The sequence below is a fragment of the Prunus mume genome, linkage group LG2, assembly GCF_029339155.1.
Source record: "Prunus mume cultivar Tortuosa linkage group LG2, ASM2933915v1, whole genome shotgun sequence".
Taxonomy (NCBI): domain Eukaryota; kingdom Viridiplantae; phylum Streptophyta; class Magnoliopsida; order Rosales; family Rosaceae; genus Prunus; species Prunus mume.
The window spans coordinates 13,390,508-13,415,665 of record NC_142699.1 but is presented as its reverse complement, the minus strand read 5'-3'; the positions used below and the strand labels follow the sequence as shown (position 1 = coordinate 13,415,665).

General features: G+C 36.6%; 5 protein-coding genes across 6 annotated transcripts; 3 read left to right on the top strand and 2 right to left on the bottom strand.

The window, feature by feature from the left end:
* The first annotated feature begins 1,337 nt into the window (after positions 1 to 1,337).
* On the top strand, positions 1,338 to 3,356 carry LOC103320760 (Mitochondrial glycoprotein family protein). Of its 2 annotated transcripts, XM_089044721.1 has the most exons (4): positions 1,338 to 1,660; positions 1,863 to 2,191; positions 2,316 to 2,479; positions 3,170 to 3,356. In XM_089044721.1, the coding sequence occupies exons 1-3, from the start codon at positions 1,409 to 1,411 to the stop codon at positions 2,473 to 2,475; spliced, it is 741 nt and encodes a 246-aa protein (XP_088900847.1). In that variant the 5' UTR covers positions 1,338 to 1,408; the 3' UTR covers positions 2,476 to 2,479; positions 3,170 to 3,356. The 2 variants fall into 2 exon arrangements, with proteins under 2 accessions (XP_088900847.1, XP_008220700.2); XM_008222478.2 differs by lacking the exon at positions 3,170 to 3,356 and having other exon boundaries at positions 2,316 to 2,752.
* Positions 3,357 to 4,256: 900 nt separating this feature from the next.
* Positions 4,257 to 5,406, bottom strand: LOC103320758 (zinc finger protein 3). The gene has a single exon (XM_008222477.2). It carries the CDS (start codon positions 5,263 to 5,265, stop codon positions 4,411 to 4,413), a length of 855 nt encoding a protein of 284 aa, XP_008220699.2. The 5' UTR covers positions 5,266 to 5,406; the 3' UTR covers positions 4,257 to 4,410.
* A 2,914-nt stretch (positions 5,407 to 8,320) lies between these two features.
* On the top strand, positions 8,321 to 10,004 carry LOC103320757 (class V chitinase CHIT5a-like). The gene is made up of 2 exons (XM_008222475.3): positions 8,321 to 9,740; positions 9,834 to 10,004. Exons 1-2 carry the CDS (start codon positions 8,624 to 8,626, stop codon positions 9,854 to 9,856), a joined length of 1,140 nt encoding a protein of 379 aa, XP_008220697.2. The 5' UTR covers positions 8,321 to 8,623; the 3' UTR covers positions 9,857 to 10,004.
* A 3,266-nt stretch (positions 10,005 to 13,270) lies between these two features.
* On the top strand, positions 13,271 to 17,813 carry RR10 (response regulator 10). Its single transcript, XM_008222474.3, has 6 exons — positions 13,271 to 13,849; positions 14,598 to 14,750; positions 15,005 to 15,406; positions 15,655 to 15,731; positions 15,821 to 17,035; positions 17,458 to 17,813. Exons 1-6 carry the CDS (start codon positions 13,720 to 13,722, stop codon positions 17,467 to 17,469), a joined length of 1,989 nt encoding a protein of 662 aa, XP_008220696.2. The 5' UTR covers positions 13,271 to 13,719; the 3' UTR covers positions 17,470 to 17,813.
* A 301-nt stretch (positions 17,814 to 18,114) lies between these two features.
* BAT1 (HXXXD-type acyl-transferase family protein) lies at positions 18,115 to 21,789 on the bottom strand. The gene is made up of 3 exons (XM_008222473.2): positions 21,092 to 21,789; positions 19,253 to 19,741; positions 18,115 to 18,849 (listed from the first exon to the last, which is right to left on the bottom strand). The coding sequence occupies exons 1-3, from the start codon at positions 21,548 to 21,550 to the stop codon at positions 18,355 to 18,357; spliced, it is 1,443 nt and encodes a 480-aa protein (XP_008220695.2). The 5' UTR covers positions 21,551 to 21,789; the 3' UTR covers positions 18,115 to 18,354.
* Between the last annotated feature and the right edge of the window lie 3,369 nt (positions 21,790 to 25,158).

Sequence of the window (25,158 nt, the reverse complement as noted above, 5' to 3'; positions counted from 1 at the left end):
AGAATGACCATAATCAATTAGATAAATAAATAAATAAAACTTGACCCAAAAAATATAATATATATATATATATAAAATAAAGGATGTCCGCAATTTTATTTTTATTATTATTTTTTTGGACGAAAACGAACCAAGGACATAATATCCATAAAATATGAAGAGTTTGGTCAAATTTTAATGGTCATAAACTTTGTGACATACGATTCCTAATTGGTTTCCATTTTCTGACTTTGTACAAAAACGAACCAAGGACATAATATCCACCTTGTTTTTTGTCCTTCCTTAGCATTCTAATTAAATTAATGGTGGATTCATAATGCTAAAACAAAACGCAGTAATGATAACACCCCGTAAAACTTTATATTTTTGTCCTTTGTTTGCATCATGCCCATTTACACCGAAAAACACTTTTATACAGTGAGAATAACATTTTTTATTATCTCGATCAATAACACAACGACATATAGGATAACCTTTTTGCACCCGCACTGCACCCATGTATCCAGACGGGGAGGCTCATTATATATCCGCGTCATCATCTCATCGCCATCATAAAAGTAATGCAATTTTTCATTTTCATTATGATGCAGCGTGGCAAATACTGTTGCTGCTTGTGCATTTTCATGTCTTATATCATTCAAGGGATGGCCTCAAGAAATTATTGCACCAAACCCATGTCGGCTATAAGGACCCATTTTATGGGGTTTCAATTCAATCAAATATATCAATATTATTTGAAATAATAATAAAACATTTTTCCCTCCTTTGAATGCTCTGTTTAAATGGGAAGGGAAGCACATGGATAAACTGATGGTGAAGCGGAGGAGTATATTAGGACTACCAATGGCCATAGAATTTTGTTGCCATCACTTTCAGTATTCTTCAAGTTTTCAGGCATCATGTTGGGTGGTTAAGAAACCAACGAACTGGAGCAGAAGATAAGACCGCCATGAGCTCTATGAACTATAGAACCCCGCGCTAGGGACAAGTAATTAAGAAGCGTCACACCTCCATAATCATTCATACCACATGCATTTCAACTTTCAAATAATGATGCCTATAAACAACAAAAGTGCATGTTTCAAGCTCGCTGTCGCTACGAGGTTTGTAATTCAAATAGTTAAAAGTGTTTACGAATGTGTCAAGACTTCTTTTATTTATTTTCGCTTTTTTTCGATCTCATTTCTCTTCATCATGGCCCAAAAGTACATTCTTTGTGGTTTGTAGCTAAAGCCCAAAAAATTGCATTCTTTTACTTGGGCCGAGTTTGAGGCCCATTATGATATTGTTTACGATGCACGTCAAAGCCCAGATTAGATATCCATCTTCTTCCCCATTTCAGTTCCACTGTTCACCTAAAACCCCAATCCTTAAACCCTAAAAAGAAAATTTTGATTCTCAACACGAAATGGCTCGATTAATTCGAACTGCTCAAAGTGCGCTGCGATTGTCTTCTTCTTGTTCATGCAAAACCCTAGTCAATGGCATTCAACGCCACACAAATCCTCCGCTGCAAGTGCAGAAAGCAATCTCAACCTCTCTCTTCCAAAACAGACCTTACGCTTCTGAGACGCTTCCCAAGTCGCCCATGGAAGCTAACATCCTTAGAATCCTCAGAAACGAGGAGGAGTACCAGTCCGAGTATGCTCCTCCTGAACAGGTCGGTCATCCTCCTCCTTTGTTTGGTTTGTAAGAAAATGCACGAACATAAACTGAGAAAGCAACCATTTTTATTAACTTGATTTGGTAGGTCTTTGTGATTTCTCGATTCCCATTTAAGTGTATTCATACTGGACAGTTTGAAGTGTCGATTGTAATCCATTTTCATATTTTGTGATGGAAATTATAACAATTGACAACAGCCTCCTACAAAATTCAATTCGTTTACGGTGCAAGATCGGCCAGGTGAGCTGTGGATGACAATGAGAGGAAAATTTGGAGACACTGAGGATATTAAAATTGAAGTTACTATGTTTGATGGGTATGAAATGGTTCCCAAGACTGGAGATGACAGTTCTGGGGAAGACGTGCGTCTTCACCTCAGTATGATTGTTGATATTTCCAAGGGGGATGTCTCCAATGATTTGGAGTTTCTGTGCTCGGCCTGGCCGGACCGTCTAGAGGTTCAGAAAGTTTATGTTCTTGATCGTTATAGAATGCCGGCTAAGCCATATATGGGACCTGATTTCAGGTACATTGCTTAATTTCTGCCAGCAAGTATATGATGCACAAAGAATGAATGTTTGTTGGTTGTATGAGTTTGCAGTGTTGGGTGTTTGGAGGTGACTTGTTGCTTCTTCTGTGTTTTTGGGCAGGAGTTTGAAGAGAACGATTCAAAAGAGGTTTATTGAGTATTTGGAAGCAAGGGGAGTGAATGATGAGCTTTCTGTTTTCCTGCATCAATATATGGCGAACAAGGACAGAATAGAACTTATCAAATGGTTGGGAAAGGTCAAGTTGTTTCTGGAAAAATAGAACGGTACATGTCTAGTACCTCTTCCCTCGATTTAGATTTGTGGTGATTCATTTGTTCTTCTTCCCTGAAAAATTTGTCATTGATTGGAAAGAAGGTTCTGCCTAAGTTATATGCTTTATATTATACGCGAGCATGCCTTCAAAATCATAGGGTTACAATGTAATATTTATTCAGGTCAGCAACTCTGTCTGTCTTATAGCTTTGAGATGCTTCTGATTGTATGAATTACTCCAAGCAAAGTGATGGGAAATTAGGATTTGTGATGGTATGCAGATTTATGCGGTGTTCATGTCTTTGTTTGCTGATTTCTTTTAGCCTTTTAGCTAAGCTGAAAATGAAGTTTGACACAGACAAGGGCTATCAGCTATGCGTCCTGAAAGTCTTACTTCAATAGAAACACAAAATCTCTTGATGAATAAAATTGACGAAAAAAGAGTTGGTGCCTCTAGTATTATTGTTGAAACCTGAAAACATATTTTTATTACTCATCGCCATTAGTCCTCCATCGCCCTTGTTTGAAACATGATTGTTTGAAGGTGTCTGTGGATCATTTTTTGGGGAACTAGGGTGGTTGGTTTGAATTTTTTTTTAAAAAAAGCCAGCAAACAACAAATTGTCGGCGTTTTCAGCATGGTTAAATATTTGATCAACCCACAGACAATCATAAGATTTACTTTCAAAATGTGCATGCAGATGTGAAGATGTGGGAATATGACATGTGCGGGGGGCAAGTATGCGAAAACCTTGTTTATTGGGGTGGCAGGTTGAGTGACTTACGCCAACCTCGAAGAAATTTGAGTTTCTGATGGGAAAGTTATGTAAAATGTGACACATAAACTATTATTACATTATTATACAAAATGTTTAAACTTGAGCTAAATCTTTCCTAGATTTTCAGATCAGTTAACGAAAGTGACTCGGTACACGCTCCTCAAAAGAGGACAAAGATACCACCAATTTTTTTAACATAAAAAAATGAAAAAGCAAGTCATTTTATATGATGCATACAAGGACAAAAAAACATCATCAATCTTATATTCACAAGTATGACTCGTTTATTTTGGGTTTCTTGTATTATCAAGTTGACAACTTTCCACGTTCATCTATCTAATCCCCTTCGTCAGTGGCAGCTTTGTCTCAAGTTTAGAATAAAAATTCATTGTCTATTTTCTTTATTTTTATACATTTGATATTGGAGGGGCGCGGCATTCGAACACACATTAGGTATAAAGGTAATCCTCCTATATCATTTGAGCTATTAGACCCTTCTTTTCATTTTTAAATATATAAAAATCGGTAAGTTCTGACAAATTATGTGTTTATGATCTGTTTATTGTAAATCGGCAAAGATTATAGAATCAAATTTGTCTTGTTTGTTTTGTTTGGATCGAAGTAGACGGATAATCCTAAATTATTTGGAACAATACTCACAAGCGTCACATGTCCTTTCGAGTGCAAAGCATGACATTTTTGAAATTTTGTTGGGCCAAAACAGGGGGGCTCTGTTCTGCTTCTGATTGTTGATTGCCACTGCCAGATAACACCAATTGATTTGAAGGGAGTACATAAAAACTCCTGAACATGGCTCCACCTTCAAAACTTATCTGTTTTCTAAAATAAATTTCTATAATTGAAGAAAAATAACAAGAGGGTTCTTTCTGTTTTAGTTTTAACCAAAATGAGGATTAAACAAGTTGAAAAAAAAAGAAAAATTCTAACCCAGATCGCTATGGACAAGTTCAAAGCAAACCAAAAAGAAAAAGGTCGTTGCCGTTCTTAAAAAAAAAAAATTTATACAACCATGAACCATATTCGAAATTTGAACAAGAAAATTTAAACAACATCTCAATACTAACAGAAAAAAAAGAAAACAAAAACAGAGGATCATATATGTTACATTGAATAAGAATTGTGCAGAGCCTATGCTAAACTACCTAGAGCTTGAGGGACAAGTCAAGCTTCTTCATTTCCTCCTGATCACTATTGAAACGACTGCCGTTTGCCAACCAGAATTTACCAATTTCGTCATTGGCTTGGGAACCCATCTTGTTCTTTCCCATGTCAAATCTACCAGCACCGCCTCTACCTGACGTCGTTTGGAAATTCTCTGCCGCTGCTGCGGCTAGCTTCCCAATTGCTGGTTGTTGATCAATGAGCGGTCTTGACCTGTAGCCACGATTTCCATACGAACTTCCGAACCCAATAGAAGAAGATGACATGTGAGAATTAGGCTTGTGAATCATTGAGTGGGCCTGAATGTCCAAAGTTTTGTGATTATAAGCAGCGCCATGGAGAGGCAGAGAAGCCAAGCTTGAAATATGGTGGTGATGGTGATGATGCAAGTAAGGGTACCCAAAACCTGCAGCTGCTGAGGCCATTACATGTGTCCCTAACATCCTCTGTCCTCTCTTTGCTAGGGTCCTCTCTCTTTTGTGGGCATTTTGGTGCCCTCCAAGTGCCTGTGAGCTGTAGAATTTTCTTTGACAGTAGTTGCATGAGAAAACTCTAGGCTCTGCCCCATCAGACCTAGGGGCAGCTGTACCTTCTGATGAACCGATGTCCAGGCAATCAATGAGGTTGAGTTCTGGATTGAACCCACCATTTGAATCCTCAAGATCTACTAAAATATTGGGCTTCATCTCTTTTTCTTGATCTTTATTAGCTTCCTCTTCATCTTCCTCAACTAGTTTCTGTTTGCTCTCTTTGGGGTCCTGAAGTGGTGTGTTTGGACATGGAGGAGCCTCTGGAGCAGAGATGATATATGTTTCATAATTCCTGGTTGGTTCCATCGCACAAATCTTGGAGCTCTTTTTTTCTTTCTTCTTCTGAGTTATCAACTGGGATTATGAAATTTGAGTTGATAGAAAAGCTAGCTAAGCAACAGGGATAAAAAGTTTATTGATGGGGGAAAAGTAAATTGCTTTGTGGTATATATGGATAATGGAAGAATGCACTGTTCTACTAGCTTTTAAAATATTTGATCCCTTCATCAAATTAGATCTTTAAAGTATTTTGGTAGGTTCACTTATTGTCATGCAATTTGATTGGATCAATGGAACTTTTTCACCGTTCTATCCATTTGCACGTATATATTATACATTTATAAATCGACACAACAACAACAACAAAAACGAAAAACTTATTTTTAACAGGAAAGTATCGTTTTCCTTTGATATCATATCCAAGATTGTGTTTGTTTACTGTAACATGCTCAATAATGTGCATCAAACTCAACAGCAGATGCACATCTGCCATTGTTGTCGCATATTGAATTCTTTTATTTTATAAAATCAATCAAAGATGAGACATTCGAACTTGTGACTTATTCCGACATTGAGAAAATAAGTTCCTTAGAAAGATTTTGAGCTTTATTTTCTTGAAAAATAGACGGACTTGAAGCGACGGATGATCCCGGAAGTGTCGCCCTAGCCAGGGCATGCAGTATGCCTCAGTACATTGAGTGTGCCCCTTACCGCATTCTGTGGGGGCGTCACTTTGCTTGGATGTTCCATAATCATCTCACTCTCATGTGTTGTGGACAGACCATTATTGACAGCTTCCTATAATTTCATTGACTTATTTTCTCCATCTCTATTGAGAATGAAATTAATCAATTACTTTGAGTTGGGGTCATGAAAATGAGGGTCCTTCTCAATGCCCTTTTTGGGTTATAATCATATCTTCCCTTTGAAAAACTAGACTGGAGAACTAGATCACAGGCTCAACACATGTTAGGTGGAGTAAATGTTAAAATTACTGGGCTTCTTTAAAAAAAAAAAAAAAAATAGAGAAAAGCAATAGCATTTTATGGAGGAAGAGGAGAGTAACCGGGGATTAGGTGAGTGTCTTTATATCAATTGGCTGAGTCGTCCTAACTGAGTAGCCTTATCTGCTCAACTGAAAGCAGGATCATGAATCTTATCTCCAATAGAGTGCCCGTCCCCCTCAGATAATTACTAGGTTTATAATTGTCATTTTCATAACCTAATAGCCATATCAAATATATATATATATATAATATTAACTATCATTGCCAATAAGTGCATGTTTTATTTGTTCTCCTCCTAAATTTTATCGTATTCTAGCTAGCTGTTGTCAATTGTCTAGGGTCTAGATATAAAATATAATCTTAAACTTCTCATAGAGTCCATGTTACTACAGTAATATAGTATTAGCACGCAAAGTACAGACATAAACTAAGTTGACAGACAGGTAAAGCCAATTCGGGTCGCTGGCATAAAGCCAAATATTCTCATATTTTTTCAAAAGGAGAAAAAAAAAAAAAAAAAGGAAGAAAAAAAGGAGAGATGATTTGTCAATGGTAGAGAAGGCGACAAATGGCCGACAAATAAAAAAGGGTGAAGGTGACGTGGAGTTGCTCATGCTAATATGCAATGATAGTGCAGTTACATGCTGCATTATTAATATTTAAACAGAAATAAATCTGCAAAGTTAAGCCCGAAAGATAAGTATAATCTGAGTTATAATATTGATAATTATTGCACGGGCATAAAGTCATTTTAGGCAACTTTCTCTTCTTTGGCCCAATCATAACCCCACATAAAAGTTTGGTAGAATAAAATGGGCATCGAGTGACTCACAACTGACTGAGTAGTGAGTGGAGTTTGGCATTTTACCCTCATTGGCTTAACCTAAGCGAAACAGACACCCCCATATGATTCTCCATGTAACATTCATAGTCATATCAAATGGGACCAAAATCTCTTTTCAAGATCTCTCTGTCTCTTTAAGCCAACTTCTCACTTCAAAACTCTAAAAGAAGAAACACAGGAAAGTTCCATTATTCCATTCCATATCCATCATCATCATCCTCGTCATCCTCGTCTCTCCTCCTCCACGTACAAATATACTTTCCATATCACCAATCCTAAGTTTGAAACCACTCACTCGTGGTCCAAATACAGGAAGCTTCTCAAATAACCTCCTCACTTTAAGCCTCATTATAGTCTTTCCACCAAATACAGACACTTCCACGCACGCTCCAAAACCCCTTGTTTGTACCAAAAGACCAGGAGTGGACTCTAGTGAACTTCAGTCCAGCTCAGGCTTGTTAGTGGGTCGACCAAGCCACTAGGCCCGCCCTTGATTTGGGCTCATTCACATCCTAATTAAGGGGTCTGCCGACTCAAACTGCTTTTGACTTTCTTTGCCAGCAACAATTTGACATTTTGATTGACAAATGTGCAACATCCTTATATTTAATATATGAAGTGAAGGTTACCCACTTTGAAGCTGAAGCATTCAACTTTGGCTAGTTTTGCTGATTTGATTGGAATTTGGATTGGACCAATCAAAATACACCGAACCATAAAATAAACATCTAGATAAACATTAAAAAGTCATCAAGTGTGTGCATCCAAAGTCAGTGGCTTGCTTTATTCACCAATCACCACTAAGTCTGTTTATCTAACACCAGTCTCTTGTATTTCTTTCTAGATACCATCTAATGCTACTCCTACTTCACTTGTTCAATTGTCAATTGCCAACTGCATTTGTGGTCTTACAAGGAGTTCAACCAGATATCAGATCAGTGCATGTGATCATATGATTCATGACTGTATGCTTCAAAATAAGAGCAAACTTAGTGGCTACCCCATCATTCAAACCTTATTAAGAACATGATGCTTGAAAGAATTATCTGAATTTGATTGAAAGCCAAGACCAACTTTTCTATTCCATTTTTTCATACGTTTTACCCAAACCCTGTTAATCAGTGGACTGGGAAAAAAAAAAAAAAACTTAGACTCAAACTAGGACAGAAAGTGACAGAAGCAACTGGTCTGCAGACTTGTATTTATATTTGAGACCACCGCAACCAAATTTAACTTACCCTGTTGTTTTTTTTTTCTTTCTATTTACTATTCCATTCCAAACAGAAATAAGTTTTCTTGCTCCGTTTGCTTCTAGGTTGGCTGCATGTGTTTGATAAGTTCCTCCTCCTCCTTGACCCCTACATGCTAATCTAGTTTGAAAATTAAAATATCTCCAGCAGGAAACTTCCACCACAAACTTCAAACAGCACAAAACCAATTGTGACAACTTGGTCGATTCAAACCATAGCCTATGCACTTGCCTGCTCTATAAAACAAACGCAATCAAACCCTGACAAAAATCAGAGCAGCAATAATGGGTACCCCAAAGTTCATGCCTTTTCTCATCTTTGTAATCTTCCTCACAACTCTACTTCAAAATTGTGAAGCAAACCAGTTTCCTTCTGTTCATCCACCTCACAAAGGGATCAGAGCAGCATATTGGCCATCGTTTAACACATTCCCAGCTTCCTCTATAGACACCTCCTACTTCACCCACATCTACTATGCCTTCCTCTTACCCGAACCCACCACTTACAAACTCAACATCACCCAATCCGACCAAAAAACAATACCCCAATTCATCGGAGCTCTCCGTACCCGAAACCCGCCCGTCAAAACCCTTCTCTCCATCGGCGGCGGAGGTAACAATGCAACAGTATTTTCACTCATGGCTAGCACCCAGCTGACCCGGAAAGCCTTCATCAGTTCCTCCATTGAAGTGGCTCGAAAATTTGGGTTCCAAGGTCTCGACTTGGACTGGGAATTCCCAGCTGATGCTGTGGACATGTCAAATCTTGCCTTGCTGTACAAGGAATGGAGGAATGCTCTGGACAATGAAGCTAAAATTAGCGGTAAACCGCGTTTACTTTTAACCTCAGCGGTATATTATGCGTCGAAATTTACCTTTTACGGCGGCCCGAGAGCGTATCCAGCCTGGGCAATAAGTAAATATCTGGATTGGGCCAGCCCGATGTGCTTTGATTATCACGGGTCATGGGAAAATTTCACCGGGCTGCATGCCGCGTTGTATGATTCCAAGAGTAATATTAGTACCAGTTATGGAATCGGGTCATGGATTCAAGCCGGAGTACCGCCCAATAAGCTCGTCATGGGGTTGCCACTATACGGGAGGACTTGGACCCTCCAGAACCCGACCGTGAATCGGGTTGGAGTGCCTGCTTTGGGTGTTGGGCCTGGGGATGGCGTTTTGGTTTTTCACCAAATAGTGAATTTTAACAAGAGAACTAATGCAACGGTTGTATTTGATAGCAAAGCGGTGGCGTATTATTCTTATTCGGGTAGCTCTTGGATCGGGTATGATGATGTCCGATCCGTGAACTTAAAGGTCCGGTTTGCGAAGTCGCTAGGCTTGGGTGGATACTTCTTTTGGGCTCTGGGTCAAGATAAAGACTGGACTATATCAAGCCAAGGTAAGTCTCCAGCCCACACTCAATTAGTATTTCGTTTCGTTTCAAAATTAGGTTTGATTTTAAATTTCTAATGCTTTGTTTCTTGTTTGGCAGCTTCAAATGCTTGGAAATACTGAAGGGAAAATGGATTATCCACAACTCAACATGTAGCCCACTATCATCTATTTGTATTATGTTGTATGATTAATTATCACATTGTAGTAAGGGCATTGTAGCGCATTCAATTAAGAACATTTATCTATGCATCTAAATTATATGTTTAAATCTCCATTTCGTAAAATAATTAAAAAGGTTCCAACTATGTTTGTTTATCATGATATTCTTCAAACATAACCGAGTTGGCCATAGCATATGCGGGCTCTCCACTCAGCATCCGAGTTCAAATTACCCTCTCATAGTTTAGATTAGTTTAAAGTAGATTATCACTTGTATTAAAAAAAATCATGATATTCTTCGAACATAATCAAAGGCTCATCTTCTTTTTCTTTTTTTCCTTCAAGGTAAACATGAAACTAAACCTAGAGTTAATTCTTCACAATATCATGCAAAATTGCAACTCTAAACTTATGTGGTTTGAAAACCATTGTGGAAATAATGATATACATTAGTTCACATATTGGTTAAACAATGACAAATTAGACAACGCAACATCTGTAATTGCCAGCCGTTCATATTCATATGAGTGTTGGTTGAAGAATAAAATAGCAAAATAGTTAGATGATGATGAGATAATCGATTCAGAAAAGGAGGGTTGTGGGAAAGTCACTCAACATGTTTTAAAATTGTGAGCATACATACCTCATAGGAGACAAGATTAGTTAAAGCTTCACCATTCACAAGCCTGCCTTATATTTAGCCAACTTGCATATTGTCCTTCCCCCCTACTGGTCACCACGCCCTACCTCCTCTCTTAAAATATAATCATGCCAAACGGAAAGTCATGTGACTGAAAAAAAGCAAGGAATCTCAAGATTTTGCACCCAACATGAATCTTCTAAAATAATGCATATCACAACAAAGCAAAACTATATTATATTATTTCATGCTTATAGAGAAGAAGAAAGAGGGATAAGCTTGTTATCATGCCACCATTTCATTAATATTTGTTGCCTTAGTCAATGATGCTGCTTTTGATCATCATGTATTTATTTATATAAGCTCATTGGTGTCTCGTTTTGAGCCAGATAATGCTTGCATGATCCTCCAATCCAAGATGCCGTAGGAAGTAACTTAATTATATCATTCAATCTTTAATCTTTAATCTTTAATCTTTGATCTTAAGATTATTTTGCCGCTAATATTTAATAACCTCTAAATAATCATGATGTAACTTAATAACTTTTACAATCAACCTATATGCTGGCTTTTGATTTTTTTGCTGACTACCTAATCGCCCCATAACAGATTCCCAATTAAATTATTCTCATTCAACTATGATTACGACGAGTTGTTTTCATTCTTGGTCATCGATGATAACTCTAAATGAGTTCTTAAGTATAAAACCATGTTAGGTTTCAATTACGGTTTGATTGCAATATCAGAATATAATCATCCATAAAACGCAATCTATATATAATCGTTTAATTAATTAGTCTAGCTACTTGTTGTACTGGTACTCTAATACAGTTTGTGCACTGATAGAATTTGGATGAAAGCTTGTTTAACTTTGCTTTGAGGGCTTAAGTACGGATGGAAACCACTAAATATAATATTATATTAGGGGTTTAGGATAAATCACATTGTCTAAGATTATAACTTCTCACACAACAAATCCGAAAAGCCTCATGCTACGCTTTTCTCCACTAAAATGAGTCGATGACACACTCAAGGACCAGGCTAGGTAGTGGGTTTTCCATTAAACTTGAATGTGATTGATTTGCTTGCTAGCTTTTCTCAGGATTGGCTCTCTCTCTCTCTCTCTCTCTCTCTCTCTCTCTGTAATAATCATCACTGTGTCTCTTTCTCGAATCCACGGTCCACCCACCCACCTTTCACAGGTTCCTGGGTTTGTCTCTCTCACTTATTAAGGTGTGATTTTCGGGTATATATCTTACTCTTTTTTTTTTTTTTTTGGGGGAGTGGTTTTGTTTTGAAATTCACAATAAGAGGAAAACGATAAATGCACGTAGTTTTATTGTATCAACTTAATTAGTGTAATCTTTGCTTTATACCAAAATTAAGAATAATATAGCTTTTTTTATAGGGGACGAGTCGAACACGACATGTCAAAGTTAACCATTTCATTTATAAGTTTCTTACCAAATTAAAAAGAAAATTAGCAGCCAAATCATTGACTAAAGAAAATTGTTTGTAACGAAGACATTGGCTGTTTTTTAATTTCCAATGTGTTAATCTTTCAAAAGGAAGAAAAATCAACATATATATATATATGTAAAGATAATTAATTTTTTTTAAAAAATACAAGCGATAGTCTAAATTACAAGGAGGAGGGGGTTCATACACACTACTAAGGTGCTAGAGGGGTTCAAATGCAGGTTAAAACCCTTTTCCACTTCTTCTAAAAACAACATATTGTGGGAACTTATTTTGGAATTCCAAGCCAAAAAAAGGAAGAAGATAATGAAGAAATACAAAAATGTTATGAAAAAGAATAGATTTTTTTTTTCTACCACAAGCCTTCCAAAAATAATATTTCTTAAAGTCTACAATATTCATTATTCAATATTGAAATAAAAGCTACTTATGTGTTTTTCTTATTTTTATATATTTTACATAACCAAACATTCTTCTTCGATCTTTTTTTTATGACCAAAAGGATCATTTTTTCCTCATTATTGAAGGTAATTATGAAACCAAATATAGAACTAAATCTTAACAATATCATGTAAATTGGTGTTTCCTAAGAATCATGGTGGAAAAATAAGTTACAAATCGACAAGTATTTAGCATTTATAATCATGCACCAAATTAACTCGGGTTCCTAAATCCCAATCTAGACCACTATATTTGAATTTCAAATGTTGCATGCGATACATTCTTTTGTAAAAACATAAAGGAAAAAGTCAAGACAATACATGGTTTTTTTTCCCTTTAAATATCACTACATGTAAATTTCAGCAAAATCTAATGAAAATATAATATTAAAAGAACCAACTAGGAAATTTTGATAAAGAGGAATATGAAAAAGAAAAACATTTTTGCGAGGATGACGATAGTATTTTATTGAAGAAAAATGGGTAACTAGTAGAAAAACCGGGCGGACTATGTTGTATTTTATGAAAAAGGAAAACATTTTTGTGGATTTACTTCTCTTCCATTTAATAAATCATATCAGAATCTTCAGTTAAATCTTTCGGTTGCAGATAAAATCATAAAAGAACCAGTCAACTTGGTAAGATTCTCTTTTTCCCAATATGCATTTTTCAGTTTTAATGCTAATTCGTTCGTTCCTTATTTGGAAAATTCTAATTTCCTTTTGTTTATTGGGTGCCAAAAATTTTAATTTCTTATTTTTGAAAAAGTCAAAACACAAAAAACATTAAGAAGGGAAGAAACTCAAAATCAAAATTAATGCGAGATCATAATAATGAGAATCAACTGAACCCAAAACCAGAAGAAAAAAAAGGGTCCATTTTAGGAAAGTCTACAGAGTCTAATTCTTCTTCCTTCTCTCACAGTCCATACATAGTTCAGATTCCTTTTCTCTCTCTTTCAACGCTTGCACACACACACACACACACACACCAAGAGAGAAAGAGAGACCTTCATTAATAATATTCTATGTTTCCCACTAATCGCATTCCTTAATCTCTCTCTCTCTCTCTCTCTCTCTCTCTCTAATCACCCAACCCATTAGGCTTTACAAGTCATTTTCTCTGCGTCTTTGTGTTTTTATTGATTCTGGGTTTTGCTGGTTTTTGTCGAAAACCCAATAAAGCAAGAGGCTTCAACATTCAAACTTCACTTCTCTCTCTTCCGTTTTTATTTTCCGAGTTTGTCAAGTTCTCTGCTGAGAAAAATGACTGTTGAGGGGGTACTTGATGAACCCAGAGACCAGTTTCCCATTGGAATGCGTGTGCTTGCCGTGGATGATGATCCCATTTGCCTTAAGCTCTTAGATGCTCTACTCCGTCGGTGCAAATATCATGGTTTGTTAATGGGGTTTCTGTGATGCCTTCTGGTTTTGTTTGGTGCGAAAATGGTGTTTTTTGTTTAGATTTTGTGTTGCTGTTGGTAGTTTTCATTTTGGTTATGTAAATTTATAGCACCTCCGTGATTTGTTTGCACTTGGGGTTTTATGCCAAAGTCAGTTTAATATATGTTCGTACGAAGATGGCTTCTTAGATATGTGTTTCTTGAAAGGATTTGTAAGTCAATTTCAGATGTCTCCCTGATTCAATAATTTCTTCTAATATCCATTTGTATTTAAACGGTTGATCCAATCTTCTAAAATTAGGAGTAAAAGTCATGTTGTTTCCCTTGAATTTAGAAACAAGAATATCAATCTCTTAAGTTCTGTAATTTTGTCAGTCAATTTTATATTTTCTCCCTGATTCTGTAATTTCTTGTAATGATGATTTGCATATAAAAGGTTGATTCTTTGTACTATAATTAGGAGAAAATGTTTTGTTTTTTCCTTTGAATTTAGAAATAAGATTATCTCTTAGATATTCTAGTCAATTAGAGGAGACAGGCATTCAGCAAATGGATTCTCAATTACATTCAAATTAAATTCTCTATTGCATTTTCTATAGGTACAATCAACTTTTCAGTTCTATTGATTGGGTTGTGGTAGATTGGTCTGTTTTGGTTGCTCTCTTTTTTTGTTGCATCTGTACGTTTGATTTTCCCTCTTGAAAATTGGTGGGTTTATAGTAACCTTGATGGATCTTGCAGTTACCACTACCAGTCAGGCAATAACGGCATTGAAGTTGTTGAGAGAAAACAAGAACAAGTTTGACCTGGTTATCAGTGATGTACATATGCCAGACATGGATGGATTCAAGTTGCTCGAGCTTGTAGGACTTGAGATGGATCTCCCTGTTATAAGTAAGGCCACACTAACTCTGCACAATCTTCATTATGTTGTCTGTAGCTTATTTTTTTCCCAATTTAAACTTTCCAATTAAACTTTTGATGACTGAATACAAAACTGTGAAATCCCTTTCATTTGTTTTGTTAAATTCTGAAATTTCGAGATATCTTAAATCTTTAAGATATTGGTAGAATTGTAGGAGCTCTTCTGCAGCTCTTGTTTTTAAGTTAGGATTCATTACTAATTATAAATGTAAAAATTTTCTTAGTGTTGTCTGCAAATGGGGATACCAAGCTTGTGATGAAGGGAATCACCCATGGAGCTTGTGATTACCTGCTAAAACCCGTTCGAATTGAGCAGTTAAAGAACATATGGCAACATGTGATAAGAAGAAAGAAAGTCGATTCAAAGGACCAGAATTCTTGCAATCAAGAAAAGTCACATGTTGGAAATGGTGAAGGAGGACCTGGATCAGTGGGCACGGGAAATTCAGATCAGAATGCAAAGCTCAATAAAAAACGAAAGGATCAGGACGAGGATGAGGATGATGATCGTGATGAGGATGGACATGATAATGACGATCCATCAGCCCAGAAAAAGCCTCGGGTTGTTTGGTCTCTAGAGCTGCATCGCAAGTTTGTGGCCGCTGTTAATCAGTTAGGCATTGACAGTAGGTTCTTAATCCTTGGTCAAAGCTATTTGAGGAAATTATCCTTGTATTTGTGATAACCCTTAATATGTGGAATTCTTCAATCTTTTGGTCTGTTTTGAAATCATATCTGAAGTTTCTGCATTTATAGCCTGGATTTGAAACTCCTAGTAGTGAGTAGATCATGTATCCCGAATCTGTCATACTTTGTGCTTTTTATAAAGATTTTTTTAATACTAACTCTTTTGCTTAAATTTATTTGTATGCAGAGGCTGTACCCAAAAAGATTTTAGATTTGATGAATGTTGAAAAGCTTACAAGAGAAAATGTGGCAAGCCATCTCCAGGTATGAATGGTCATATTCCCTTAGTTCAAGATAGTAGTAATATTCTATTATAGGAAGCTTATGTTGTTTTATTTTTGTTGTTGTTGCAGAAATATAGGCTTTACCTGAAAAGAATCAGCCGTGTGGCAAACCAACAAGCTAATATGGTGGCAGCCTTAGGGACTTCTGATTCTTCATATTTACGAATGACTTCTGTGAATGGAGTTGGAAATTTCCATCCATTGACGGGACCTGGTCAGTTTCATAACAATGCATTCAGATCCTTCCCACCTAGTGGGATGGTTGGTAGATTGAACACTCCTGCTGGTCTGGGTCTACATTGTCTTCCTTCTTCAGGAATGTTTCAATTGAGTCATGCACAGAATCCAAGCAACTCCATTAATGATCAGCCATTGATATTTCCTGGAAACCGTAATGGAAATATACTGCCAGCACCGTTGGAACTCGATCAACAACATGGTACTGAAGCTGCCTGTGTTGCAGACTTCTCTGCTGCTGTCAATGGTACAACAGTTTATCCTACTTCCAGCGGTCTCCCAGATGCAAAAGTGTTTAATAGCTCAAATGATGCTCTTGGGCTTGCAGACAACCCAATTTTAAGACACACTCGAGATTCTGAAGTTGGAAGAAATTATGTAAATCAGTCTTCTGTATCAAGGGCCTCCTTAAGGTCAGAATTGTCACCACCTTTTTTGGATCATGGTAGGTTGAATGACAACTGGTCAAGTGCTTCTCAGCCATCTATGTTCTGCTCAAATTCATTTTCTTCACGTGACTCATTCAAACAACCTACTCTGCTTCAAAGTAACCTGAAGGACAATATGCCTGTTATGTCTTCACAAATTGGGAGCTCTCAGATTGATGTCTCTATCTCCTGTCAATCGCAGGATTCAAGATTTGGACTACCGATCCAAGCATCTGCAATGAGCAATAATTCTGGGCAAACAATTAATAATGACCCGTTTCAGGGGTGGGATGACCATAAGCCCGATTCCCAATACCCCTCAGATGTTATGTGTACCTCAATGAACTCTTTGATGCCGGTTAATGATACTGTGGCTCCTTTTGACCAGAATTCGGACTCTAGAAGGACAACGTTCCAAAGAAACATGGGCTTCAATTCGATTGGACAATCTAATTTTCTCGATCCATTACTCATGAAATATGATGATGTTGAACTGACTCAGGATGCATCATTGAAGATGAGACCGGGATACCTTATGGACCAACGGAAGCTGCAGGGCGGTTACAACCCCAACAATGTTGGGTCATTGGATGAGTTAGTGAGTGCAATGATGAAACAGGTAAGAAACTTATTTTACCTGCCTTGCTTATTACTGTTTGAACTTGGATTCACTGACATTCCTTATACAATGTTTTGATAACCAAAAGATAAAGGTGAGCTTTGTGTAGTTTTGTGCAAGTATTAGCAACATTTCTGGGGATCTGTTGGGGCTTAACAGTCCTTGTAGAGTCCTGTATGCTAAATGACATTGTATTAAAATAGATCATGTTGGTTTCTGCCTCTGGATAGGTGCAACTTAGTTTTCATCTTCCCCATTTGATTAAATTTTCTGTTTGGAGCTAGCCAACTTTCAACATAATCTGAAACAGTGCAGCCATTTCACTGTATATTTCTGGTTAATGCAAATTTAACATAGATGGTCTTCAGTGATTATATAAGCATTAGCCTTTTGAAAATCAATAACATGAACTGGTGATGCAGGAAAGGAGATAAGGCGAAATCAATGGCGGGGAAGGTTCAATGGCCATGTAGGGAAAAAAAAAAAAGGAGAGATCACTGTCCTTCACTCCTCTAGTTTCAGAGCATTTGTCTACATATTTACATTAATATCAAGTTTTGTATTTTCTTAGCAAGAATTAGTCTCCATTCTCTCTAGTTTAGTTGCACATTAATCCGTTTTAGTTGTTTATCGAACAAAATTAGGGCTTGTTTAATCTGCTGTCATCCTGCCCCGGCAATGTATTAAGGAGTAGTTAATGATATCTCTTTGACTACACCTACATATATGCTTTGGCTTCCCTTTAATATATTCTGCATAACTAGCATTCTATTCCTCACACGCAGCAGCTTTATTTTTCTTCATTTTATTTATTTACATATATATTACAAAAATGAAAGAAGAATTTTGTGAATTATTTAGTCTTATATGTGGCTCTACATACACGAATATGAAGATTACGATTTGATTGAGATAATGACAGGCCTCACAATTTATTGAAGCATCTTTCGTCTGACCAAGAAAAGTACATGTCACCATAATTTTCTAATTTGAGTTTGTCCTGGAATGTGCCTTACCAAACGACCATCTCACTCACATATATATCTTGGAATAAATAGTTGGCTTTTGAACAACTCATATGGCAAATCATAATCATTAATATATATATTTTTATCGCGCGCAGGCGCCCCGCACCACTTACAAACAAAAAGAGAAAAGGTTGACGCAAAACAAATCAAACAGTTTCACAGCAAGTTGTTCTTTGTTTTTGTTACATTGGATCCACTGAACGAACTCTTGATCTATTCTAATCCTAACAGTACTTTTTCGCTCGACTCACTACTGGAGTGAGCCCCGAAAGCGGGTTAAGTTTTCACTGCTCATTTATTAGTGAGGAAGTAGCGAGTGAAGGCACTGAGGTAGTGTGGAAGCAATCCAACTCTCATGTCAATGCCCCTATTATCCCTAGGATTCTGCATAAAATATGCAACCTGTGGGATTGGAGAAACCAGTGGAGAAGCATAGGCTGCTGCTTCTTGCAAGAACCCAACTTTGTGGAAGGGTATTCTGGTCCAATCAGATATCAAAGTGAGCTCCGTGAGAGGAGGCAGAGATGTCTGGGGCCCTGCAACTGCCTCCATATATGCCTTGACATAGTTGCTTGTAACAGAGTTCTTGGCTTCCCTTATCTTTTCAACAATGGCTTTGTGGGTCGCTTGCTCTACTTGCCCTACTGTTAGGGCAACAGAGGCAAGGACAAAGGCATTGCCGCTGAACCCTTCAGGGAGTGGAGGCTCCACCTTGTTCCTCGCGTCCACGGCAAATTGCAGGCACACCGTTGTCTCCTTCCTCGCTCCTAAAGCTTTGGTCTTTGCCTGATAAATTCACATAAATTATTCATGAATCTTCAATTTTGTGATGAACAATTAGAGAGAAATACTATTATGGAACCCAATAATTCGTTAAGTTTGACATTGCTCTTGATTATTGAGTTTATGTTTTTGATTTGATTGGTGTAGTTGCATATAAACTGGTACGTGGGAACTACTTCCAAAAAAGGAAAAAAAAAAGACAGTATTTCTTTCGTCGACCGTTGGTTAATACAAGACTACAAGTGGAGTGTCTACACAAAGTGAATATTCCCGAACTTTTAAACTCCTTTAAAATCTCAATTGAATACATTCGTGTGTCGAATTTTCATAAAAACTCAAATAATTTTTGTCGTAGGTAATTTTGATAAAACTAAATTTTAAGTGGCAAATTGAATTGATAATTTACCTTCCAGAGGTGAGCAGCAACAACTTCAAAGGATGAACAAGGAAAACCACCCATGTCACCACCAGAAACCTCCCTCTTCAAACTCTCTATCAATGCACCGCTCAAATGAACGGTTTTATGAACATAATTATTCTCAATTTGATCCAATTTGATCCGGTCACTGGATGCTGCTGCTGCTTGCATTATCAATTGGTACAAATGATCCACGGCAGCAGCCCTTGTCAATACCAAAGGGACGACGTCGTTCCCATTTTGCAACAACTTTGCACCAACCCCTTTTGGAGCTTCATGACCAAACTTACCCATCAACAGTGTCCCTCTGTCGTGCACTGGCAACTTATTAGGCAGCTCCAAGGCTTTGTGTTGTTTCATAATTACAGCAGAATTTGAAGCCCATGCACACATAAAGTCATATGCCGCGGGGCCATCAAACAGCGAATGGCTGATACCAATACCTATTGAATAGCCTCCACACCCAAACTTGGTCACCTACACAAACGTAACCATTCCAAGAATAATTTAACCAACTTAATTCAATTACAACACACACATTTTTTAATATATAAACGATGATTTAAATTACTCCAAATTAATCTAATCTATGCATGGAAAAAGGAACTCAAACTTTGGTGACATGAAGCGGACTCACTATCCTGTCAACTAGTTACACACATATTTTCCTTGTTTAGTGTATAAGGAGCATGCTTCCAAATTAAGGAGTTTTTTCTTATATGTAATTTCAAGAAACCCTAACGAAGAATAAACAAAGATTTGTCTGAAAAATAATGAATAATATTAAATTTATTAAAACAGAAATAAAAATTATAATTATAATAAGGAAAATGGAATTGGTCCAATTGGGATTTGTTCTAGCTATGAAGAGGGTTAATTTCAAGAAACACATTAATGTCTTTGAAGAATTAACACACATACACACACATATATATAGATGATTTTTCTCTATAAATTAAGAAATGCAAATATATTGAAGGGAAATTTGCATAAATACCACCTAAACTTTTAAGTATGCGTGCGATTATCACCTGAACTTTTAATTTTAATCATTAACCACCTAAAATTTATAAAATGTAGCAATTAATCACCTATGTGTAACTCTGTTAAGATTTTTATTAACTCAAGCATATTATCTCTAGCCTCCCAAACATCTTTCTCCTCCAATACCAATTTGCAATTCAAGGTGAAGTCTTACAAAAAGTGGAATATATGCTCAAGAGTGCTAAACATACCCTAGTTCTCTAATACATTAAAACCTAGCAATCAAGTCCTTTTCCTTTTTTCTTTGTGCTAGTAAAATCAAACTTGGCAAACCTAGTTATGGCTGAATTTGTTATTGATTTGCAGAGCTTGGCCTATTGTTTGTGCAGTTGGAGAGAGAGAGAGATAGAGTTTTAGGGCGAGGGTAGGAGGGATGGATTGTTGTGGGCTGTGGCCTTTTGGCTGGGAAGGGGGCTGTCGTGAAGGAGAAGGGGGAAGGGGAGCTAGTGGGATGATTAGGTTGATTTCTTTTTCTTTTTTTCTTTTTAATTATGTTAGTTAAAAAAAATTTGTTTTTAAATTATAATAATTTGGCAAAAAAATTATAATAAATTGATGAAAATGTCTTTTAAAAAATATCATATGTTCAACTTGTGACTTTATTTAACATAAATTTTAATGGAGTTACACGTATGAGGTAAATTGCTACACTTTGCAAACTTGAGGTGATTAATGGTAAAAATTGAAAGCCCATGTGATAAAAGCACATGGCTAAAAGTTTAGGTGCTATTAATGCAAATTTCTCTATATTGAAAGAAGGTCATCAATTTGATGGGTACGTACCTGAGCAACAACCAAAGGCATTTGAGAGAAGTCTCCATCAAACACAGGCTTGTAAACTAACTTCTCCAAAAAGTCATTGTACTGAGAGAGGTCTCCAAGCTCAGAGATCTCGACCTGCGTCTCTGCCTCAACCAGAATAGCTCCTTTGTTGTTGCACCACAAGTTAAGCTTATTTCCATCACTAGGGTTCAAGGTCAACCTCCCCGCCGCCGGGTACCACACCGACAGAGCCTCCTCCAAGCCACACTTCAAGCCTCTGAAAACTGAATCACGATCAATGAACAAATTATTATTCTCGTGTTCGTAAAAGAAAACCAAGTACATATGGACTGGACACTGCCTGTCCAAGTTTGAGAGGCTGAGAATTTTTGGAGGGTACAAAACTTTTGGAAACACAGACGCGGTTTTGGTGATCGAAACAACCCTTGAGTAATCACCAAAATCAGGTTCTGTGGCCATGAGAGATGAGATTGTACTAAAAGCTGTTTAATTCTTTCAAGTGCAGGTTTTTTTTTCAAGCTTAGTTTGGCCTTAACTAACAACTGTGACAGAGAGAGAGGTGAGGAGTTGGGTAAATATATAGAGATGGGTAGGGAGGTTAGTTAATTATATGGCTACTACTCAGAACCAATCACATGCTTTTGCATGGTACTGTGTACTTTTTATCATGAAAGACATTAAAGACTGAATTAATAGGTGAATTTAAGACTATAGTACTATATCTATATATATACATATCCCCTCCTCCTCCTCCTGTGCTGTTTTCTATGGTGTTATGATCTGTCTCGCACTTGGAAACCCACTACCTTTCTCTCTCTCTCTCTCTAGACTCTAGTCCATCATCTTCCATGGTTGGACCCCAGGGAGTACCTCTATTTGGTGGGACCATCGCAGACGTTCATTTTTCTTGAGCTAGCTAGGTCGATAATAATTCAAGTTAATGAGGTGAAAAAAATGGAAAACTTAATGTTACATATATTAATTTGGAGACTTATCACATCACATCTATCTGTCTGTAACCCTAGCTTTGTCTGTTACTTATTCTGGAGCCAGGTGCTGCAGATAATCAGAGGTCTTTTTGATATTTCCAAAAGCTTCCCGTCTGTAATAATATATGAAGAAGCATGTCATATCAGGTTTAGAGCAACATGTGCCTTTGTCACATTGACTAAACAAAACATTATACTTTAAAAACCACATTTATATATGCTAATGAGTTATAATACATACATACATATATATATATATATATATATTAAGGTAGTTAGGACGTTACTTTGAACATCTGTTAAGTTACTATGCATGTCACCTTCCATAACATTGACAATTAGACTTTGCCCTTTCGATTTTTATATGTTTATTTTCAATATTTTAACTGTAATTTGGTTTGAATTTTTATACAAGTGATATTGGATAAAAGGGGAATCGAACATAGGATCTCGGGTGCATGGTAAATGTTCTTAACCACTTATTGACGTTTAATTTGATTTAGCTCCAAACTAAAGTAGATACTCAAGTTCAATCCTTCTATAGGGCATACATATCTATAATATATGTATATACGCAGTTGAAAACAAAAAAAGGAACAATGAATGAAATGAAACTGTATAAAAAACTACTAGGTCGAATATATAAAGGCAACAAGATGCATAGAAACTTGTTTTTTGTTTTGTTTAGAGGAAAAGGTGGACCTGGTGATTGGAAGATTGGAGTGAGAAGAGAAGGAGATGTGTGGGGTTGAAGTGAAGCTTACTGTTGGAAGAACAGGTTGGCATGTCTTTGAGGGAAAGAGAAGGCTAGACTAGGGAGAGGGAGAGGGAGAGGGAGAGGGGTTGGCAAGTGGCTCTCTATTGATAGCAAAGCATGCGTGGTTTTAAAACCCACCCTCTGTCTCTTCCTGTATCCACCTTTCCCAGCACCTTGCCTTATTTTCGGGGCTCTTCCTTTTGCTTAACCTTTTCTTCACTTTAATTATTATACATTAATTTAATTTATCACATAATAATTATATTGCTTAGAGTATAAATTAGATCTATTATTTAATTAAAGTTGTAAAGGAATGTGTTTTCTTTCTTTTCTTCTATAGACTATAGCTAGCTACTGCCTAGTGCCTAGTGCATGCCTGCATCTTTATCTTTTCTAATATCTGATTTTACTTACTTCAAATTATTGGCAACAATTTCTGAACTTTGATCCAGTCAACGTGTATATCTTTCAACTTCATGACAAATTTTATGTGTTCCCATCAAGTACAATAATTCCTGTGCAAATTCAGCGATGCATGTGCCTGTCTTTTTAATACCACATCAACTGTAGTTCTAAATTGCTTATAATAATCCAAAATGTATTCCCAAATATTTTATTTTGAATAATTGTTTAGCAATACTATGTAAATGTCAAACAGTCCGACCCCATCCTTATCATTAACGTTATCTATGGGCAAAAAAAGGGTGCAGAAGACATGTTCAGGGTTCATGCACGGATATCTAGCTAGTTCGTCCTACAATTATTACAATTATGTTCTCATATCTTTCTGCTGTGTATGTCTTCCGATTTTAGAAGGATCGTATTTGCAAATGTGTGCGTTAGGCTAGTTGATTGAGGTAGCTTAGAGTATGCTAAATTATCTCTTGTATTAAAGAGAGAAAAGAGACCAAAACGGAAAATGAGGTAAATGAATAATTAAGAAAACTATATGACATGGTGTTCGTTGGTTCACATCAAAGATCGAAAGACGCTTAAGAAAATGACTGGTGAACCCTTGATGCTGCTCAAAAGGAAGAAAATAAAACGACCATTGAACTTGGTACATCAATAGTGGACCTCGAGAGCTTTTAAATTTATTCTCTCTTTCCGCTAAGTGAGACTTGATTAATTTACAAGGCATGAACATGATTAATAATAATATAAACTTGGCCAACCTGGTTGAGTGAGTATGGAACATGTGGGGCTTTTGATGACCTAGGAACGTACGCTTTCAATAGTGAAAGACAAGTACCCGTCATTAGCATCTAATTAATTTAGGCTAGAGATTGGAAGGTTCTGAGTTTTTATGTCTCTACTTGAAGAATAATAACTTATGAAGTCATAAAACTCGCAATTAAAATATATGTAATGATATAGCACAAGTGGTTAGAAGAGTTGATATCCCCACATCCGAGATCATGTGTTCGAATTCCTCCTCCTCCGATATCATTTGTGTAAAAAAAGCATATGTATGTTATTTTGTTTAGCAAAACCAAAAAATTCAGCGCGTTTTTCATAATAATTAGTATTCAATTGTACCATAAGTTAATTTTTAAATGGATTCATCAAGAAATAAAATTTGGGGAACATCATATATAGTGGGATTGTGTTAATTATATTGTGGTGTTGGTGATAAATAATGGTGGTAGTTGCTACATCACTGGTGCCGGTGCTGTGGTTTTGGTACTTATTAGTACTTATATTATGATAATGTCAGCAATTAAACTAAAGAATCTTATGGTTAATTAAGTCTTAATGTTTAAGAATACAAGAGATTTTTGGATTTTAGGCTCCTGTTTAGACAACGACGAGAGAGTTGAAATTTTGAAGACGGAAAGCAACTATCATGTTGTTTTGGCCTACACCGCCCAAAAGAACAAAAATAAAAACAAGACAAAGAAAGTAGATAAAAATTAGGGTTATTATTTCAGACTCAGAGCAGAGAAAGTAGATAAAAATTAGGGTTATTATTTCAGACTCAGAGCAGTCGGTTTTCCAGGGGCCATGCTAAGAAACAATGCCTATGCATGTAGATATAGACGTAGGCCTTGACATTTTTATGTGTCAAATTGTTGGAACTACAGTTTTGATGTCGAAAGAAGTGAATAGGGCCGCCATTGATGTGATCGAAAGGCTGAATTTCTAAATTTCCTAATTTCCTGCAACTTGGTCGGAGATCAAAAGCTTCCCATGAGAAAAGACTTCCACGAAACAAGATATCACTATTTTACCATTCCCAATCAATAATGCCATAACGCCATGACTAACGTGACAACACTTTCATATAGTATAGCATTATTGATCGGGGATAGCAAAACAAT

Bases quoted from the DNA above. Each gene is read 5' to 3' on its own strand.
- LOC103320760 (XM_089044721.1), top strand. From the start codon at position 1,409: ATGGCTCGATTAATTCGAACTGCTCAAAGTGCGCTGCGATTGTCTTCT. The intron at 1,661-1,862 runs GTCGGTCATCCT...AATTGACAACAG, and splicing joins AGTATGCTCCTCCTGAACAG to CCTCCTACAAAATTCAATTC. The intron at 2,192-2,315 runs GTACATTGCTTA...GTTTTTGGGCAG, and splicing joins TATATGGGACCTGATTTCAG to GAGTTTGAAGAGAACGATTC.
- LOC103320758 (XM_008222477.2), bottom strand. From the start codon at position 5,265: ATGGAACCAACCAGGAATTATGAAACATATATCATCTCTGCTCCAGAG.
- LOC103320757 (XM_008222475.3), top strand. From the start codon at position 8,624: ATGGGTACCCCAAAGTTCATGCCTTTTCTCATCTTTGTAATCTTCCTC. The intron at 9,741-9,833 runs GTAAGTCTCCAG...CTTGTTTGGCAG, and splicing joins CTGGACTATATCAAGCCAAG to CTTCAAATGCTTGGAAATAC.
- RR10 (XM_008222474.3), top strand. From the start codon at position 13,720: ATGACTGTTGAGGGGGTACTTGATGAACCCAGAGACCAGTTTCCCATT. The intron at 13,850-14,597 runs GTTTGTTAATGG...TGGATCTTGCAG, and splicing joins CCGTCGGTGCAAATATCATG to TTACCACTACCAGTCAGGCA. The intron at 15,407-15,654 runs GTAGGTTCTTAA...ATTTGTATGCAG, and splicing joins TAATCAGTTAGGCATTGACA to AGGCTGTACCCAAAAAGATT.
- BAT1 (XM_008222473.2), bottom strand. From the start codon at position 21,550: ATGGCCACAGAACCTGATTTTGGTGATTACTCAAGGGTTGTTTCGATC. The intron at 19,742-21,091 runs GTACGTACCCAT...ACGTTTGTGTAG, and splicing joins TGCCTTTGGTTGTTGCTCAG to GTGACCAAGTTTGGGTGTGG. The intron at 18,850-19,252 runs GTAAATTATCAA...TGAATTTATCAG, and splicing joins TTGCTGCTCACCTCTGGAAG to GCAAAGACCAAAGCTTTAGG.